This window comes from Mastigoproctus giganteus, chromosome 8 (genome assembly GCF_048544385.1).
Source record: "Mastigoproctus giganteus isolate SK-2022 chromosome 8, ASM4854438v1, whole genome shotgun sequence".
Taxonomy (NCBI): domain Eukaryota; kingdom Metazoa; phylum Arthropoda; class Arachnida; order Uropygi; family Thelyphonidae; genus Mastigoproctus; species Mastigoproctus giganteus.
This window is the reverse complement of record NC_143582.1, coordinates 21068863-21089875: the sequence shown is the minus strand read 5'-3', so window position 1 is coordinate 21089875 and position 21013 is coordinate 21068863. Positions and strand designations below refer to the sequence as shown.

At 36.2% G+C, this 21013-nt stretch overlaps 1 protein-coding gene across 1 annotated transcript in view; it reads left to right on the top strand.

The window, feature by feature from the left end:
- Positions 1-1255: 1255 nt before the first annotated feature.
- Positions 1256-21013, top strand: part of LOC150081324 (organic cation transporter protein-like) — a 32418-nt gene continuing 12660 nt past the window's right edge. The window contains exons 1-6 of the mRNA XM_090380167.1: positions 1256-1389; positions 1907-2321; positions 15727-15830; positions 15973-16127; positions 16861-17029; positions 20697-20844. Of these exons, the coding sequence (XP_090236293.1) occupies positions 1920-2321; positions 15727-15830; positions 15973-16127; positions 16861-17029; positions 20697-20844 (978 nt within the window). The 5' untranslated portion in view covers positions 1256-1389; positions 1907-1919. The remainder of the gene's footprint in view (positions 1390-1906; positions 2322-15726; positions 15831-15972; positions 16128-16860; positions 17030-20696; positions 20845-21013) is intronic.

The window sequence follows — 21013 nt, the reverse complement described above, 5'->3', positions numbered from 1 at the left end:
GAATAAAAGTAAATATAAGAGAGATGTTTGTGAGTGTAGTATGTTGTTTATGTCAGGTCACTTTGCCATCAGAAAGCAGCTGAACTCTTCAACTGCAATCTGATGCCCGTCCCTACATACATAACGTGGAGCCGGACCTGTCTTTAAAAGCTGAACAGAGGGATCCAGCAGGAATCATAAAAAAAGAGAGTAAAAGTAAGAATAACGCAAGAAAGAATACGAGTGTGGAGAAAACATCTCTAGCAATTTACAAAAACGTTATGCCAGAAGTTACAAAGTGCTAAAAAGAAAATCAATTTTAGCACAAAAACAACTGTAGACAGAGACAGAGAGAGAGAGAGAGAGAGAGAGAGAGAGAGAGAGAGAGAGAGAGAGAGAGAAAGAGAGAGAGAGAGAGAGAGACATGTCAGAACTGATGAAAAAGACGAACTTCTCTTTTTTGCAAGAGTAGAATGAATGTCTCTTGGGGTTACAAAAACGAAATTACTACTGCTCTCACAATGAAACTGCAATCTCACTTCATATCGGATGAAATCACATATTCCGTTGCCATAGTTACCTTGGACCATCGTTAACCTATAGGTTGCTCCATTAATGGATTTTCCCATAATTTACAAGCATTTATTGATGAAATATTCACGATTCGAGCTCTATGCCTAGTGCATAATCGCTAGATAGAGATGAAGATCTCATTTACATCTTTGTTCATGACTGCAGTTGAGTTGTCATGCACAAAGCAGTTGAGCAGTCATGGACAGAGTGGCTATGTACTCATTGTTGCCAACAGTTTTAAGGGAAAAAAACGTCTCACAACAGTTTCGTTATTTACTATTTGCCTTTTTTACCATTTATGGCGAGTTTGAATTTTCTTTGAATTATCCTCATATTATTTCTGATATAGCTATCCAAATATAGTATGTAATTGGGTCCTATTATTGGACAGTGTGCATTTTATAACGATCGCTATTCATCACAGCATATGAGGAAAAATATACAATTTTCAAAAGCTATCGAGATAAAACGAAGTACACTTAAACCACACTCCTTTAATTTCGTAAGAGAGACAGAGAGAGTAAAGTCGAACTGATCAATCATGTAAACAGAGGAAGTCAGTCGGCTCCAAAGATGGTATCAGAAACAAATCTGTGTGTATATGAGTTTATCCTTAGCGTTACATCAGTAATACCATGTCTACAGACACTCTTCAGAAAGGAATCATTCGATATCTAGTGACTGAAGTAGTTCCCTGTATTCTGTCCATCATAATATATTGTGACATAGAGAGAATTTTGTAGCTTAGTTTACGTTCGACACTCTCAGATTGGATTGATCATTTTCGAGAAAGGTTCTAGAAACAGAATCGACAACACAAAAACAACTTTCAGCAAGGTTTGTAATTTTGATGGTTTCATAAATTATTAAATGTTTAATTTAGCTGAAATTTTCATTAATAAACCATAAAGTTTGTATGCCAGTCCAGTTAAATTCTTAGAGGATTTTTTTGATTTTTTTTTTAATGACTTGGAAGGCTGACATTTTGCATGTAGGTACCATTTCGATGAAAAACATTCCGAAAACTTCAAAATTCAGTTCAAGCAGTCCTTTAATAATTATTAAAGGACTTAATGTTCTTCAATAGATTGTGCAGTGTTTTTTATTTGAATATTTTTAAACTACTATCAGGAGTCGGCAACATTTTGCAGGTGGTGTTCATTCTGGTTTCAAGGCTCTGGTGCTAGTTAAATATTTGAAAACAGGGGATCATTGTGAATTATCCACTGTTAATTTTCAAAAATAGATGCGCACAGGGTGAGTGGGGAGTTTTGTAATGAATTTAGCGTTTCATTTTTAAAAAACGCTGCTTAATATAACAAAATTAACGGATTTTCTTTTCTTCTTTTTATAGGAATTTCTTCCAGATGGTATCGGATAAATCGAAAGCTGATAACAAGAATGATACCCCTACAGATATCACAGATATTGTTGGTGGTTGTGGCCCATGGCAAATTTGCATAAGTCTTATTTTCTTCTTTAGTTGCTTTCTTCCTGGCTGCCATAACGTTGCTGTCACTTTTCTTGGCCCGGATGTGGACCATTGGTGCGCACCACCACCAGACAGTTTTGATGGGGATACTGAAAGCTGGAAGAACTCGAGTATTCCTTTGGAGATAAGGAATGGAAAGCCAGAATTTAGTCAGTGTAAAATGTTTGACTTAGTGAATATCAGCGATAGTCAGAATGATTATTGGAATTCAACCACTGTCCAATGTAGGCAATGGGAATATGACAAATCCTCTTATTCCAGAACGATTGTAGAGGAGGTAAGAAAATTTTATTCCTGATTACGGTATACCTCGAATGTTAGTATTCACGTTGAATAACAGTTTGTAACAGCTGAATATTAATGGCGTCAGACAGAGGCACACCCAGAAATTTGATTACAGTGGGAAAGGGACAAATAGATATAAAAAAATGAGAAAGTTATAGTCCAACTATCAAAATTTCCCTTTACAGTTGTAATCACATTTCATGATCAAAGTATAAAAATATGATTTTATAAGTTTATGGGATTTTATCTTCCACACCTCCCGCTCCACTTTGTGTATGCCCAGGACCGGATTTATACATAAGCTAAACAAGCTACAGCTTAGGGCTTCACATTACAAGGGGCCTCGCTCCATCTTAAAAAATCCTTTTTTAATATTGTCAGAGGTGAACTGTAAGAGAGAGAGAGAATGGCCTCATACATGTCATAGCTTAGGGCCACAACAAGTTTAAATCCGGCCCTGTGTATGCCCTATCCTTCAGAGTTTTGGGTTTCCCAACCGAAAAATCGAGACGACGGTTCTTTGAACAACAGCCGTTTACGATAATCTCAAAGGTTATCGTAAAGTAACCTTTATTATATAGAAGAGGACGACAGGGATCCTCAGCAATCTAATTAATAATATTGCAAAGAGTTAGAGCAACCTAGTAATTGAAGAATTCGCACATAAACGGTTGTTGTGTATTTAAATAGAAGTTTTTTCTTTCATACGTCGTTTGGCTGTTCAGTTTGACTAAAAACAAAAGTTATTTGTCATAAGTTCGTTAACAGAGGTCACCTACTGGCTGATGAGAAGCCAGTAAGCTTAGAAAGGGCTATCCTAGCTGTCTCTCAGATTTTAAAGCGTTTAGTGGATTCGCCTATTGGGTGATGCTGTGTGATTTAAACGCTATTAGCAACTTAGGCTGGATCGTGGACAACGGTTTTTATCTCTAAGTGAACACAAGACCAAGCGGCGAATCCACAAACGCTTTAAAATCTAAGAGACAGCTAGGATAGCTCTTTCTAAGCTTACTGGCTTCTCATCAACCAGTAGGTGACCTCTGTTAACGAACCTATGACGAATAACTTTTGTTTTTAGTCAAACTGAACAGCCTAAGTTCCCTGTGATCAACCGAATGATGTAATGTGTTAAAAGCTATCTGAAAGTTATCGTCGTTCTCCAAAGTACAAGATGCTGCTATTTCTTACAGTTTCTTCGCTGACCTTATCTTATAAATGTAAACCGTCTACACTAAATCATGCAGCCGAAATCCGTTTCGCAGGGCCCTCGCTAGTAGCAGTGCATAAAAGCACCATCCTTCCCACACCGCGTGGAAAAAGCTCGAGTTCAAACTCCATCAATGATGTAATGAATTTTTATGGGTTTTTTTTCACAAAGCGGTTGAATTAGTCGATCTCAGGCGAGGGGCTTTATGATATTTCTCCCGAAAAATGGAGTTTTTCGCCAAGCAAACATCAAATAGAGCAGAGAACACGCAGAATTTGCTTATGCATACGGTGCCATATGATCTAAGTCGTAGATGCGCCTAAAACCCTACAACAACAACAACAATCCTTCAGCGGATAAACATTTAGACGGACAAACTGAGGTCAAAAACTCCAAAGATTTCCTAATTTCTCCTCTCTATATATAGAAAGTTTCACAGTAGGTAATTTAATATGTTTAGAACGATATTATATTCGAGCCAATGGAAATACATTGACTCAAATTCGTTCTCGTATCATGGCTGCTGTCAAAGCAGAGCGAGAAGAAAAAGTCTTGCTTTTTGAAGTTTGCCATATTCAAATTTGTACAAGAAAATATGGAGGTCTATTATAGAGGTGAAGTACGCTGGCTGGCACTCACAGATAGCACAGTGGTTATAATAACAATCGTAGCACACCATGTGGAAAAGACCTTTATTCAAATTCCGTCAATTTTTCATGAGTTGGTCGAGAGTTAGCATTAGTATCAGTAGTGGTAAATGATGGAAGGAAGCAAGCTTATACATCATCAAAAAAAAAAAAAAAAAAAAAAACACACTGCCTCATTTCATCTTTCCATTCTCTCTAATAATCTGACTAATTCTTTCTTAAATTTATTCAAACCGCCCACTTCCATAATACCAGATGGAAGTTGGAAGTTTATTCCAACAATCGATTACTCTGAGTTGAATGGTTTTATCTCCCTGAAATTCGGTTTTATATTCAGAAAACAGGCACATCGACCATGAAATACATGTCATTCAAAGAAACAATATTACGGCGCCTCATAACCTTAGTGGCTTTAGCGTTTAACACACACGATTAAATGCACATGCGAGCGCGTGTATGTGTGTTTGTTAAGTTTTTCAGTGTTTACAGTTTTGTTTTTTTTTTCATTTCAAGTTCTGAAACAGTGAAACTAGACTTACCTCTATTGGGCAGGTTGAATAAGGATTTAAAAATGAAATTTTTACACTTACGCTTTTTAAAGAAAAAGAAAGTACAGTATTTTATATTTATCTGAGCTGCAGTGAATCAGAGTTTGTGAAATCACTTTCATAATTGCATAAAATTACAATCGTTCAGCTTCCATTGGGGAAACGGCATGAGTTCGAATCCCGTCCAGATGAAAGGAATTTCTGTTTCAAACTGTGGCTGCATTACTCAATCGATATCTTCTGTTCTAACAGGAAAAATACTTTTTTTCTCACATTTGTTTTGTTCAATTAACATATTTTTTAATTTTCCCGCAATATCATACAAGTATAGTGGTTATTATACCAATATATTGTTTGCGTTAACTTTAAGATGTAGTGTTGTAGTGTTTACTTTTTTTTTAATCTCTTTTCGGCCTTTTTAACTTACATACTTTAAAAAATATAAAATAAAATAAAATCCTAAAAATGCCTACAATATTATTACACTTGATAATTACAGGTCAAATTTCTGTCAAAAAAAAAAAAAAAAAAATCAAGATTCGTGAAGTGTAAACACTCTTTCAAATATCGAATACTACTGATATAAAAAGAGATATCACTGAAAATTGCAAACTGTTTTTACTAAAAAAATTTCTCCTCTCGTCTCGTGAGGATACAGTTACAGTGATATCACGCACAATTTTCTTTTTCTTGTGTGAAGATCAGAAGCGCCAAGAGAGGTCGCTAGTGGTTACAACTTTGTCATTTGTAATTAACGGAAAGGTGAAGTACTACAATTTATTAGAATTGAAAATAATAATAATAATAATAATAATAATAATAAACATTGTCCAGCTAAATGATGCAAAATTGTGCGTTATTTAGCTATACAGTGTAGCTACCTTTCATTAAAGAAAAATAAATTTTCTAGCAACATGAGACAGAAATGATAATCAATGATAATCAATCTTAAAGCAAATTCTCACATAATATAGCAGTGTATTTTATTTCAGATAACTTCGAATATCTATCAATATAAATCTTTATAGTGACTTACTCAATAGCGCTCCAAATAAAAGTTGGGAAAATGCTAAGAAAGCAGTCAGAACATATTAAGAGGTTATAATAAAGGATGGTTTTGCAAGACTATAAATAATCGCTTTATTTTTCCGTTGTCATTTCATTCGAGGAAGCGAAAGCATTTGCTGGCTGACTTCATATTTTATCATGTTGGGGATGAAAAATCCGGTTTACTGGAAATATCTGTGAGACAGAGAAGAATTAAAGAAATATCCTTCTCGTTTTGTAAAATAATGGGCATCATCGAATAGCTGTTAGGGGGGGGTCCATAAAGTATTTATGAAAATAAACAAATCAGCTTCTGTTAATTCTTTGAATCACTGGGAGGGACACGATAAACCGTCAACTGGTAGTTCAAATATCAAAGTAGATCATAAGCCAGTAACGGGATCAACTATTTTGGTCATTGCCATGTTGTTATTTTCTTGTTTATCACTGGTATACTTGTCAACTAAAGGCAAAAAATGGCTAAAATATTCACACAGTTTTGAGGCCGGTGAAAATTCGACACCAGTGAGGACAGAAATAAGGACAGCTTTGAAACAAGAGGTAGATGCAATCAGCAGTTCCGAATTTAGAAAGTCTGGGCCCTGGCGTACATATTCTTATTTGCCCTAAAAGTAAGGTCGTAGGGAGGCCTGAAACAAGTAACTGCGTTGGTTAGGTACCTTATGATCTTTCGAAGATTGATAACATTATAAATACAACGCCACTCTGAGAATATCAAATCGCGATAGATTTTTACGACGAAAAATCGAGAGAATCCTCCATAACTTATTCCTAACTGTGATGGATTAACACATCACAATTTATCAATAAGTGATGCAAGATTAAGAATAATAAACTATTATTATTCTTTATTATTTTACTTACCTTGACAAAAAGTGAATTTTTGTTTTTAATTTTAAATTTCGTCTACTGTAAACACTCGATACATTAATCACTTGGAAGATTAGTTAATACTTTTCATATCAGGGCAGCAACACAATTTATCTGATGAAAAAATATAATCAAACATTCGGCAAGCCAGACAGCAGAATTAGGAAATTCCAGTAACAGCCAGTTCTGTTCTGACTTTGAACCATACACTGATGTCGGTCAAGGTCAGCAAGTAATTTCAACATGGAATTCTCACGCATATGATTTAGAAATTTAACAGATGTTTTAATACGCATTACGTATTTTAATCAGAGGCAAAGTGGTCAATAGGCACTGAAAAAAATCCTCCTTGGCTGGACTTTATAAGATCAAGCTTTTATTTTTTACAACTGATCTAAAATGTAATTAGAAAAAAAAATTAACATAATGTTCTTACGCATTTTCTCTGGTACCACTAAAGGCATACTTAAAATGGATTATGGTAAAATGGAGGTTTTACTGTTGGGGCCATGAGCTACTAAAATAACCCCCCCATCCCCTTCCTATGAAGAAGTGTTACCTGTCTCAGATGTTATTTTTTTATTGTATTTTGGAATACTTTGACACTATTGCAGTAATTACAATCACTGTCATCTGAGAAGCTGACTGTGACCTTTCGAATCCGTATACAGCCACAAAAAATAGGTTTATCATTAATTGAGCGCTGCTATATCCGTTGCCATGAAACAGTTGTGGCTTCGCTAGAGTAACTTTTTATTTTCAACTTAACGAGGGGGACATTCACACGTATGAAAAGTTTACATTTTTAACTTTCTAATTTTAAACTAGTTGAAATGTCGAGACAATGCTCAGCTCAATGTTGTTAACGTACGCTTTCGTGCAGTATTTTTATTCTTTTCAGTCTGTCTGTCTGGTAAAGCGAATGACACAACAGTATAATTACTTGGATGTAATGACACTGTTGTAGTAACAGGGCATGTGACGTTGTTGTCTAGGACACAGTCATGCTAAATCACAATTCCTTTGTTTGGCGGTTACTATATATTATAATGGCATGATCTGAGGAATACAGTATCATCCTATTAAAGGTTTAACGTATAACTCCCCATATCTTTTAATGGAGAGAAAAAAAGGGGAAAAAATCCAGAAATTTTATTTTAACATTCGTTGTTCAAAGTATAGCAAATTCCCTGTTATCGGAAATAACTGGGAACGACGATACTTCGGATAATCGATTCTAGATGCCTTATATATTAATTAATTTTATATTAATATATAATTTTATGCTAATTTATTTTAAAAACTTAAATAGTTATTATTTAAGTGTATACAATGTACATGTTTATGTAGTTTTAAAATGATTGTGAATGTTCTGTTTCAAAGGTGCCAATCTTTTTTTTTTCTTTTTTTTTTTTATATGAATTGAAAGAATTTTTCAGATCGAAAGAATTTTGTGAGACCCAGGAATGGGTCTCATTCAGTTCTTTCGATTTCGCTGATCTAATAGTGATCCCCATAATGTACTCCTCTTCATTTTAAATTTCTGTTTGATTTCGATAAGTATGCGATATTGAAGCTTTCCTCATCTGTTAAAAAAAAAAAAAGTGATAAATCTGGATAGTTACATAAACAACGTACAGCTAATACGCAACTCATGATTTGTCTTTGGTTTTCTGCATTGGTGTTAAAATTTCCAAAGTACTTATTACAGTAAACCCTCGATTTAACGGACCCTGATATAACGGATTCCGGATTTAACGGACCCTGATATAACGGATTCCGGATTTAACGGATACTGTATTATTATTTAACAAATAATAATACAGTTTACATATGTACATATTAATCTCGATCATATTATTTTTTTTAGGTTATACAAAACTTCAGTGTTATTATTAATTAAAAATTAATAATTACCTATTTCCATTATTGTTTTGATAATCACTTTTATAATCAAATTCAGGAAATTGTTTTTTATTCTTTCTGAAAACGTGTTCAAATAGCTGTTTTCCCAGATTACAGATAACAGGTAAGAGCAGGCAGTGACTTGCGAGCTGAATATGACTCGGGGCACTAAACTGCAGGTCTACCGACTCGCTTTGTTTCGGTCTCAGTCCGCCTCGAGCTTTCATCGTGCGGTCATGTTGTATACAGAGTGTTTCTGTGATTTCTGAATTGTGACTTTATTTATTAAATAATTTTGCAATTCTTACAATTTAAAATGGCATCAAGTGATAGAGGAGTTAAAAGAAATCGTGCGAACTTAAATGTGGCACAGAAATTAGAGCTAATTGATAAATTAGAACAAGGCGTCTCAGTAGCACGTGTTTGTGAAATTTACGGCTTTAAAAAAAAAACTGTTTGTGATATCCGTAAATCAAAGGTCAAATTGCAACATTGTAAGTACATACTGTATATTGTATTAAAGCTTTTTTTTTTTTTACATTAAGAACAATTAAAAATGCCCCCCCCCCCAAGGTTACATTCGATTTAACGGACTATCTGCATTAATGGACACCCCTTCTCCCCTATTAGTAAGCTAAATCGAGGGTTTACTGTATTACATTCAGCAAACTTTACGTTCGTGTTCATGGGTCCTGACGATATTGCAAGCGACTACACAAATAATAAATTAAGGAATAAGTTTGATGTGTCTGTGAAAAAAAAGTTAGTTAATGTACGCAGTGCGTTACATTTCAGGCGCGTTCGACTGTTTTTCTTAAATTAATTAAACTTTTTTTTTCTGCGATTAATAGAAGTGAAAAGAAAATATAGTTATCTCCTTATCAATAATTTCTAAACTTAGCCATTCACTTTAATTTAAAATGTATAATATTTATTGCTCTTCTCCCGTATACTCTTTTATTTTATTTATTATTTTTATTTTTTTTTTGTTTCTGTTCTCTCTCTCTATATATATATCTGATAATTAAAATAAATATAATATTTAAAATAAAAACATCAGCCAGTAGTACGGCAATAATGCAGAGCGAAACGAAACGCAAAAAAATATATAAAATAAACAAACAGGGAAGGGAAAGTAAAGATAATAGAACAAAAAGGTAGTCGATAATCCCCTATAAAATTTAGTCAATTAAGTCATTAAACCCAATTAATAAACTGATGTAAATTTAAAATAATGCCAATTATAAATAATTTAGCGGTACCCCCCTCGAAGGTACCAGTTCCAAAAGACGTGAAATATCACCAAAAAAGGTTAAAGAAACTACCAAAAACTAAAATATCAAAATGATAGACTGACCATCATGCCCCATATCGACAGAGGACCACGAGGCCAATAATGGTCATGGAATCGCTGCATTTCAATCGTCATACAAATCATCGCAAAGGCAGAAATATCGAAGGACCAAACCACCCCTCCATTCCCCGATAGATCAACCAATGCAGAGGATTTGCATGGCGGTGGTCCTTATGCAAATATGCAAATCCTCTTCATTGGTTGATCTATCGGGGAATGGAGGGGTGGTTTGGTCCTTCGATATTTCAGAGGATTTGCATGGCGGTGGTCCTTATGCATAAGGACCACCGCCATGCAAATCCTCTGCATTGGTTGATCTATCGGGGAATGGAGGGGTGGTTTGGTCCTTCGATATTTCTGCCTTTGCGATGATTTGTATGACGATTGAAATGCAGCGATTCCATGACCATTATTGGCCTCGTGGTCCTCTGTCGATATGGGGCATGATGGTCAGTCTATCATTTTGATATTTTAGTTTTTGGTAGTTTCTTTAACCTTTTTTGGTGATATTTCACGTCTTTTGGAACTGGTACCTTCGAGGGGGGGTACCGCTAAATTATTTATAATTGGCATTATTTTAAATTTACATCAGTTTATTAATTGGGTTTAATGACTTAATTGACTAAATTTTATAGGGGATTATCGACTACCTTTTTGTTCTATTATCTTTACTTTCCCTTCCCTGTTTGTTTATTTTATATATTTTTTTGCGTTTCGTTTCGCTCTGCATTATTGCCGTACTACTGGCTGATGTTTTTATTTTAAATATTATATTTATTTTAATTATCAGATATAATTAGGCATCATGTGGAGGATGTGCATTTGCTGCCTCTAATGATAGCTACATAGCCATATTTATTTATTTTTATTACTTTTCTGTTTAATTTACAAAGATTTAATTTTTCTGTTTAATTTATAAAGCTATATACTTTTGAAGCGTTATAAATCATATAAAATCTTCCCAATTTAATAAAATAACAGAATTATCTTTAAAAAATAAATAAAATCTAATAAATTCCAATTATACCGGAATGCATATTAAAGATAAAACTGATTACATAATCCGAAATGATAAATTATAAAGTGCGAAAATCATAAGCCCAAAATATAGGTATTAGCATTAGCATTAGTAGAGGCATATGATGCAAGAAAGCAAGCTTATTCAGCATCAGCCAAAAAAAAAAAAAAAAAAAACCCTCTCCCATTTCACCCCTCCGTTCGTTCGAAATACCTGTCCAGTTGAGCTTTAAATTTGTTTAGGCTATCAACTTCAACAACAAGTGATGGAAGTCGGTTCCACCAACCAACCACCCGCTGGCCAAAGGCAAATTTCCGCACATCTATCCGACATCCGTCCTTCCTCAATTTGAATTTATGCCCTCTGAGGTGATTATTCTGAGAAAGATGAAGAATCCCATTGGCATTGAGCATGCTCAAACCATTCAAAGCCTTATACACCTCTATCAGATCACTTCGCCGGTGCCTAGTCTCCAGACTCTGTAATTTGCAAAACTTAAGCCTTTCTTCGTAAGAGCAATCCTTTGTTCCATTTACTAATCTTGTTGCCCTTCTCTGTACCCGTTCCAGCAGCTCTACATCCTTCTTGAAATGAGGCCTCCAGACCTGTATACAGTACTCAAGATGTGGCCTAACCATTGCCTTATACAAGGGAATAATCACTTCCTTATCCCTGCTAGAAAAATTCCTGTATATCATTGACAAGACACCGTGAGCTACTCTTGCAGCTCGTCTGCACTGCACAGAGAACTTCATATCTGCCTGCACAATTACCCCCAGGTCCTTTTCATTCTCCACCACTGTCAGTGTAGTACCGCAGAGTTGATACATTGCTCTGGGGTTACTGTTACCCATATGTAGTACTTTACATTTGTCAATGTTAAACTTCATTTGCCACCTCTCAGCCCATCTGTTCAACCTTTCCAGATCCTGTTGCAGCAGCATAGCGTCAGTAGTGTCCTTAACGACCCTGCCAACCTTTGTGTCATCTGCAAACTTAGACATTAAACTTGATATCCCATCATCAATATCATTCATAAACACCGAAAACAACAATGGACCCAACACTGAACCTTGAGGAACTCCACTAATAACATTAGTCCACGTTGAGCAGTGTCCATTGATTACCACTCTCTGTCTTCTGTCACTCAACCATCCCCTTATCCATAGCAGCAATTTGCCTCCAATGCCACACTGCTCCAATTTGTGCAGCAGTCTTCCATGTGCAACAGTATCAAAAGCCTTTCTAAGATCCAAATATATAAAATCAAAGTTATTCCCTGCATCCAGTTCTTTTGTGACTACATCATAGTATCCAATCAAATTGGTCAGGCAAGACCTGCCCTTAACAAAACCATGCTGCGTCTGAGCTATAACTGAATTCTTGTCTAGATGATCCTGCAGTGCTTCTTTAACCAGTGCCTCCATTAATTTACCTGGAACAGAAGTTAAACTAACAGGTCTATAATTACTTGTGTCAGCCTTTGATCCTTCTTTGTGAATTGGGGTTACATTTGCACATCTCCAGTCTATGGGTACCTCCCCTGAGTCCAAAGAAGCTCTCATAATTATGGCTAGGGGTTTGCATACTTCCTTTGCTGCCTCCTTTAATATAACTGGATAGATCCCATCCACCCCAGGTGCCTTTTTTATGTTTATCCTCAACAATCTCTCCTCCACTTTCCTCTCAGTTATTACAAAATCATCCAGCTCACTGCCAATGTTTACTTTACCTACATCATTCTCCTTCCTGAATAACTCCTCATGCGTGAATGTAGATGCAAAATACTCGTTTAGATTGTTAGCCACCTGAGCAGGATCCTCAACTGTTGAACCATCAATATCCAGTGGACCAATCTGATTCATCCCTTTCCTTCTCGAGTTCAAGTATGTAAAGAACTCCTTTCTGTTTTTCTTTGTATCCTTTGCCAAGGATTTTTCGTAGTCTGCCTTTGCCTGCCTAATCTCCTTTGTGACTTGGTTACAGACCAACTTATATCTATCATAGGCTTCCATGTCACCCATTAATTTGTATGTATCCCATGCATTTTTCTTCTCTGCCACATGTCTCATTAGTCCATCTGACAACCATTTAGGCCTAAACCTTGAACAATATTTCTTAGTTGGTATGTAAAGCCTGGTAGCCACCAAGATTAGTTCCTTGAATGCTTCCCATTTTGAGTTTGCTGTTGGTAACATCATCAGTTGGTCCCACTGTATAGAATTTAAATACTGTCTCAGACCATCATAGTCGCCTTTATGAAAACAAAAACCCTTCCCTTTACCTCTGATGGTAGTTACCTCCTTGAGTAAATCCCACTTCAACACACTGTGATCACTGCCACCTAGTGGTTCATTTATCTGCAGGTTCTTAATGCATGAAGAATCACTACTGATAATCAGATCAAGAGTATTGCTCCCTCTTGTTGCCTTACGAACATGCTGATGTAGAAAACAATCATCCAATAAATCCACAAAAGCCTTGCTAGTGTGCGAGTGACCAACCCACAAATTCCAGTCAATATCTGGGAAATTAAAATCCCCCATTATAAGACTCTCTGATTTACTGGCCCACTCTATTTCCCTGTACAATATATTATTATACTCATCAGAGTCATTAGGCCTATAGCACACTCCTACTCTCAATTTTGATCTCCCAGTGTTTATGTCACACCAAACTGACTCGACACTGCCCTGTCCATTGATGTCAACTGGCTTCACTTCCTTTGACTTTATGTGTTTCTTAATTAATAGCATAACCCCTCCTCCCCTCCTGTCCTGTCTATCCTTTCTATATACATTGTATTCCCCAAATTCCAGTTCCGCATTACTTATATCTGTGTGACACCACGTCTCTGATATCCCAACAATATCTGCCTTTGATGTTTTGAGCAATACCTCAAATTCATCAAATTTATTTACCAAACTCCTAGCATTGGTGTACACGCAGGTATACATGCACCTGTTTCTATTCTTAGCTACCCTAACACAACCCATGTGTTTACTTGTAACGCAATGACTACCAGCAGTCTCTGAAATATCCTGCATCTTGTTTTTCAGACTTCTGCTCATTTGAATAGAAGCAGTGCAAGAATCACTTCCACCTCTGCCAGTGGCTACTGTTAATCTATTAGTCCTTGTATCCCCCCCCAACTAGCAGTTTTCCGACCCACCTAACACTGCCTCGACAGCATCAGCAAAAATTCTTGCACCCTTTCTATTTAAGTGTATCCCATCCCTGTAGAAGCAATCTCTCCTGTTAACAAGTACAGTCCAGGCTGAAAAAAATTCTACCCCTTGAGCCTTGCACAATCCCTCCAGGGCCGAATTGATTGACAAGGCTCTCATCATATACTCCCTCCTATCGTGTCTGGGCAGAATTGCAGACACTTTCAAGTTCAACCCTAATTCACGGCTTTTTTTCAACAGTGACCTGTACTTGCTAAGTAATTCCGCCGGTCTCCTACTCTTAATATCATTAGTGCCAACGTGTACAACTATATCACCTTTTGTGCCCTTAAAAGATGATATCCGCTCTACAACGTCATCAACCTTTGCCCCTGGCAGACATACCCTGGTCCTATTCCACCTATCCTTTTTACAAAGCATGTTCCCCGTTTCCCTGACAATAGAGTCACCAACAACTAATAATAGTAATAATAATAATTATTATTATTATTATTATGTATTGTATTGTATTGTATTGTATTATAAAACAAACAAATACATAATCAAATACGGTATATCATAGATATGGGTATTGTAGTCGTTCTTGAAGTTTAGGTACGTTACCTCAGTACTACGAGGGAAAGAAGGTTAACTCACCTATCAGAATAACTCTTGCACTTTACGAGTACCAGAAAAATTGGCTATTGTATATATTATTACTGTTATTACTCTTATATTATTTCTCCATTATTTCTCCCTGATTGAGGGTTCCACCTCGTGACGGGTATTGCTACCAAGTACACAGGGTGTTATTATTATTATTATTATTATTATTATTAGTAGTAGTAGTAGTAGTAGTAGCATTAGCCATACGGTGCAAGGAAGCTTGAGGCTTATGCTGCACCAGCTAAAAAAATTTCTTCCTGAGTTACCCTGAGAGAGAAGTAGAAGGGGAATCACTAAGGAAGAGAAGAATGATGATATCCAGCTCAGGACCCTGGTAATAACTGTTACTGCTAGGCCTGCTCTCCATCAAATGTCTATATAAATCCAGGTAAGATTTTCCCATGATCAGACACTATCAGACAGTTCCATGCTTGGCAATCACTGAAGCTGTAGTATCAGTTGCTGGGAATCCTTTTATTACTCTATCCTAGTTTCACGGAACAGCGCGTATTTCAATCAGACTTGTTTCTCATTACTAGTCCAAAACATTTAAGTTCATTAGTGAATGAGCCAAGCTTTCTTCAAGTATCAGGCAATGTAGAGTTTGACATTGATAGGACTGATAAATGAATGGGTTGTGTTTTTTTTTTTTTTTTGCCTCATTTTCATTTAATCTTTTTATTACATTTTACAATTTTATTATCTTGTATTAACACCTATTATCAATTAACTATCAACTATTGTCTATTAAAAATTTTATTACCTTATAAATAAGAGAGTATTACACAAATAAACTAAGTTGAATGAAGGCCCAAGCTCGTAATGATGCCCCACTCATTCGAACTATTTTCACGTTTTACGAGACTTTATAGTATATCTATTTTTGATTTTTTTTATTCACTTACAGTATATAAAATCTTACCTTATCTCACTTTTTTGTGTTTCAGTGGGACCTTGTATGTGACAGGGCATGGCTGGTGTCAATGACGAAATCTGTGTACATGGGTGGTTGTTTGATTGCAGTGATCTTGTTGGGTCACCTTTCAGATATGTAGGTAGAAAACTTTTTATTTATAACGGATTGCAATATCTAATTTTACTATTGTTATTCAAAGCACAAAGAATATTTAATTATTTTTTTAAAATAAACGATTTTAATTAGATACAATATACATTTCTTGTCTTTATTTCAGGTTCGGTAGACGACCCATAATCATCTGGTGTCTTGTACTTTTTCTGATAGCAGGAATCTGTTCCATGTTTTCTTCCTCTTTCGCTGTATTTACAGCGTTAAGGTTTTTCGTGGCAATGGGTGGGTATGGAATGTATCTCAGTGGATGCGTTTTAGGTAAGTTATTTTCTAAATCCTTCTCTGATATTCATTTTTCTAAGTAGAATTTAAATTTCTGTGAAAAACAACCTTAATTTTGAAAAGAACTTTGAACTGTTGTCTTAAGTTTCAGTTTTGAAACAGGACTGTCATTGGAAGCGACAGCTATTAAACCATAATTAAAACAAAAAACAAAATTATATTGTTTCATCATATGTCATGAACATGATTTCATTCCTGACTTGGCAAGATTCACCACCGAGACTTACAATGAAGCATTTATGTCTTACAGCGAATAGAAGAATAGGTTGAATATGCAAAATTAATTAATTTATTAATAATATATGACGATTATTCACAAAGTAGTGAAAACAAGACTGTGACAAATAAAAGAGCTTTACGTGTATTTCCGAAGTATCTAAAACCATCGGCAGCTTCGTTTCGTTGAAGTGTGTTGAGGAAGTGATCAATTCATGGTATTATTACTTTGCATTCGTTTGGAGCAAATAGAGAGAATACTGCTTCAAATAAGTAAAGTCCAAGGACTAATGCATGTTTGATCTTGGGAAGGGGGAAACTCTCCACATGTAAGGTTCTTTAGTCAGCAGTGTTAATAATTGCAATTATTCTCATTATATTTTTAAATTTATATTTCTATTGGAATATTGCATGTCGATAAAAAAAAAACTCGTGCACGGTGTATCAACTGAGCAAGTAAATATAAAAATAGATTTATTACTTTATTTCACAGTAATGGAAATTGTAAGTTCTGAATACCGACCTGCTGTTGGACTCATTTTTCAACTGGGATGGCCTGTGGCTTATGTCTATTTAGCAGTTGCAGCCTTGGTTTTGAGAAACTGGGTCTACATTCAGTTAGCTGTTACTGTACCATTCATCGCAATGATATGTGCCTGGTGGTAAGTAAACCTTTCAAGTCCTCTGTAAGTTTGTCATAAATAATTTTTAATACAGTTCTATGAACATGAATTTTGAATCGAATAATAGTGCGAATAATAGCATGATCACCAGACAAATCCAATCGAACATATGCGAGACACCCTTGGGCTTCGCACTGCACGCCGACAGCCAACTCCTCGATCACTTGGTGAGCTAAGATCTACTCTGGTGGAAGAATGAGATTTGTTGCAATAGAATTTCACAGGCAACCTTATGTCGAGCCTGATTCACCGCTATCAGGCCTGTTTTGCAGTTGGAGGGGATCATACACCATACTGATGGCATGTGACCATGTTTTCTAGTATCTTGTATCGACTTCTGTAATGTGACCTTTTTGGTATTTCTTATAGAGCCCCTATATATGTTCCTTGTACCTGTCTGAAGTTTTTCGCTGTCCCCTCATTTGATCATTATTATATGGTACACCACCATACGAAATTTCGTCCAGCTTCATCGCAAGCTGCACGAGTTACAGCACGTTTTCTAGGTGTCCTGTAAATTTTGTCGAGCAGTGTATATGGCGCTATACGGCCTAAGTTGTATGTATGTATGTCCGTATTTGTGTAGGGCACCTGGAACATTAGTTCATCTCCGCCTCGTTTCACTTTTAAGATACAGGATTCTGTAGAAATGGCCAGAAATGAACTGGCTGTTTGGCTACCCGGAATCAGCAGGTCGGAAACACGCCAACACCGCCATGGGAAGGTAGACCAGGAGCTACCAGCCAGCAGCAGCAGAAGAGAGGGACGCCAAAAGCCCAACAAAGTTTGAGTCGAAGGCTCCAGCCAAAAACTGTTAAAAAAAATGAATAAAAAGTATCTTAAAAACTATACAAAAATTAAACACTATACACAAGATTAACCTCAACATCTTGAGGTAATCAAATGATACTTTGACGTTTTCAAAGAAAACAAAGCAAGCAATCTCGTTAAATTTAAAAAATTAACATAAATATCAAAAATTAAAGGTTATATACAAGATCAAAGAAAATAATTAAGGATAATAATTCCCAACCAAAAAAAAAAAAAAAAATCCCTAGGCCAGTACCATTTAATCGACAAAACTTTAAACAAGCATTTTAGCACAGAAGCAGGTACAAACCTTATAAACAGCTTAGGTTAAATATGACATCCAGTAAGTCCTACAATCATCAGTAGCAAAGTCACAGTCAGTTAACAGCCAGCTGAGCAAGTTCAGGAGCACAGGAATTTTCATCGTTAAATTGAGTTGTAGTTGTAGGACACTTGTAGAGTTGAAAAAAAATACAGCACAAGTCCAAAATTGTAAATCTTGTTGAGAAAATGAACGTCATTGTAGTGAAGGTGAAGAGTCTTGAGCTGAATTTGAAACGTTCAAGGGTGCAGTCATTGCAGAAAGACTTTTTTTTATGTAAACCCCAAACACGGGAGGTATTAGAACCTATAGTACTTAGTACCGTGCTTGGGTTGGAGGTTGAGAAGACGAAAGAAGATATTTTTTGACATTGGACTTGAACTTCTGTAGATTGTAATTTTCAGGAAATACGTATGAAGGAAGGTTGTTCCAGAAAACGGCAGTTGAATGAATAAACGAGGAAGATGAAAAGTTGGTTCTGTGAGTCTGAAGTTGGACAGTAAATGAATGTTAACAGGTGGCTGCACGTGTTCGAACTGTTTTGAAAGAGAGAGTGGGAATTATAGAAGTCAATTCAGAAGAACAGTGCCCATGGAAGTCTCTGTAGAAGAGGCTTCAGCAGAAACAGTATGTCTATGAGACAGCGAGTGGAGAGACTTTCATACGAGTGTCAACTTCAGGAAAAAACTTACGTGTTACACTGCCCAGTGCTGCGCTGTTCCACCTACTCTGCCACAAATTGATCAACTCTTGCCAAATTCTTAATAACATCATAATGGTTCCCAGAACTGCTTTCAATAACCATAAGAACACTAGCAAGAGGCTTGGATTTCTCTGATATTACTGTGAATAAAAGAATGTCAAATATTAAAAATTCTAATTTATATTAAGCTATCTTAAATGATAATTTGCGCATGCTTCAGCAGATGAAACATATAGTGTGCTCCCTCTCAGGTAGCAAAGTTGATAATCAGTCTCAGGAAAGGAATGTACGTTTGTTTTTTTTTTTTTTTTTTCACCCAAAAACCTCGGTTTTTCGTCCAGCAAACAGGAAAATCGAGAATACACGCAATTTACAGACATAATATACTGATTCATCATAATCTTAGTTGTTTTGGTGCCTAACACACACATACATACATACATATACTCAGTGATCACTGAGTTATGATCATCCCATTAGTAATGGACTATGCCACATAGCTCGCAGTATAAAACGCAGGACAGTTTTCTATGCCAAAGCGGTGGTAATATGCATCAGGTCGTGCAAGTCAAAGTGATAAACTAGCAGTTATGGGAAGTTGTAAAGATATCACGGAGTTTCAAAAGGGCACAATTGTGGAAGCTCGTGCATCAGGTGCGTCTTTATCGCAAACGGCATGTCTTATATGTTGCTCACAGCCCACTGTGGTTAAGGGATAAAAAGAATGGTGTCGAACGGGTTAAACTACCTCCCGTGGACAAAACTGTAAAGGATTACGCAAGGTGGAAGTTCGTAGAAGCGAAAGGATGTTGCGCATTGTACGGGCTCAACGGCAGGTCACTGTACGACAATTCACATCTCAATACAACATGGGGAACGCAAGAACAATATCCCATATGACAATGCACTGCACACTCAGACGTATTGGGTTCTACAGCGGACTACCCAAGAGGCACCGTCTTCTCGCCGCTGATCTTCGTCGACCGCATTCGCGGTCGACGAAGTTAGACACCGAAGGATTGGAAACGAGTGTGCTGGTCGGATGAGTCCAAATACCTGGTGCACCGCGCCGATGGACGCCTTCGTTTGTGCGCAAGCAACACGAGTCCGTGGACTCTTCATGCATTCTACTCATTATACAAGTAGACTGGCGGTGGTTGCTTAATATGTGGCATGTTTTGCTGACAAGAACTAGGACCCCCTGGTGCGTATGGACCAATGTTTCACTGATGAGATCTACCGGCAGCTCTTGTCTGCGCGTGTAGCATAGTGTTATCGTCACCGTCCACCCCACATCGGGTAGAAAAGATCCGGGTTCGTATCCCATCGATCACAGATGAATTTAAAAATTTCAGTTGTCACGTGAAGCGTCAGTATGAATTAAATATTCCCCAATTCGACTCATTTATTAATCTAACCGTAATTTGTCATTCCAGAGTATTTCTTAGCGATCTGGCTGGTGCATTAGAGTTTAATTTTGTGACTACGGTGAAGCTATTAACAGTCCAGTTTAAAACATAATAAATCGGGCTTTATCTTTTAATTCCTCCAGAGTCTGAAGTCCCCATTTATTGTTATTTTGTAATATATCCTTAAAACAAATTTAGTGTATTGCTCTGTTGGGATATTTTCTAATTTTGTGGTACTGCATTCGGAGAGTGAGCCTGTGAGGCATGTAAAGAATAATATTTATTATAAAAGCAATATTAGCAATTAATATAAAAGTAATTTTCATAAGATATAATTTTTTAAAGAAATTATTACAGAAGCAATATTAATATTTTATTTATTTATTTTTTCGCCCACCCTAGGTTAGTGCCCGAATCGCCTCGTTGGCTGTTGACTCAGGGAAAAATAAAGGAGTTTCAGAAAGTTCTAGAAACTGCAGCAAGAAGAAATAAAAAAACAGTCCATGATATTGAAGGAATATCGGAAAAAATGTATAAGAAAATCATAAAGGTACAACTGTTAACTTGTGAAACTTCTGTATAATAATTTAAAATCGTTTATAAAAGTAGATTGAATTGATCTGATGTTTAAACCAATTAGCTCAACTTTTGAGTATTACTGAAATAAATATTTTTGTACGGTGTTTATCAAAATAAAGTGTATAGAATTTTTGGATTTC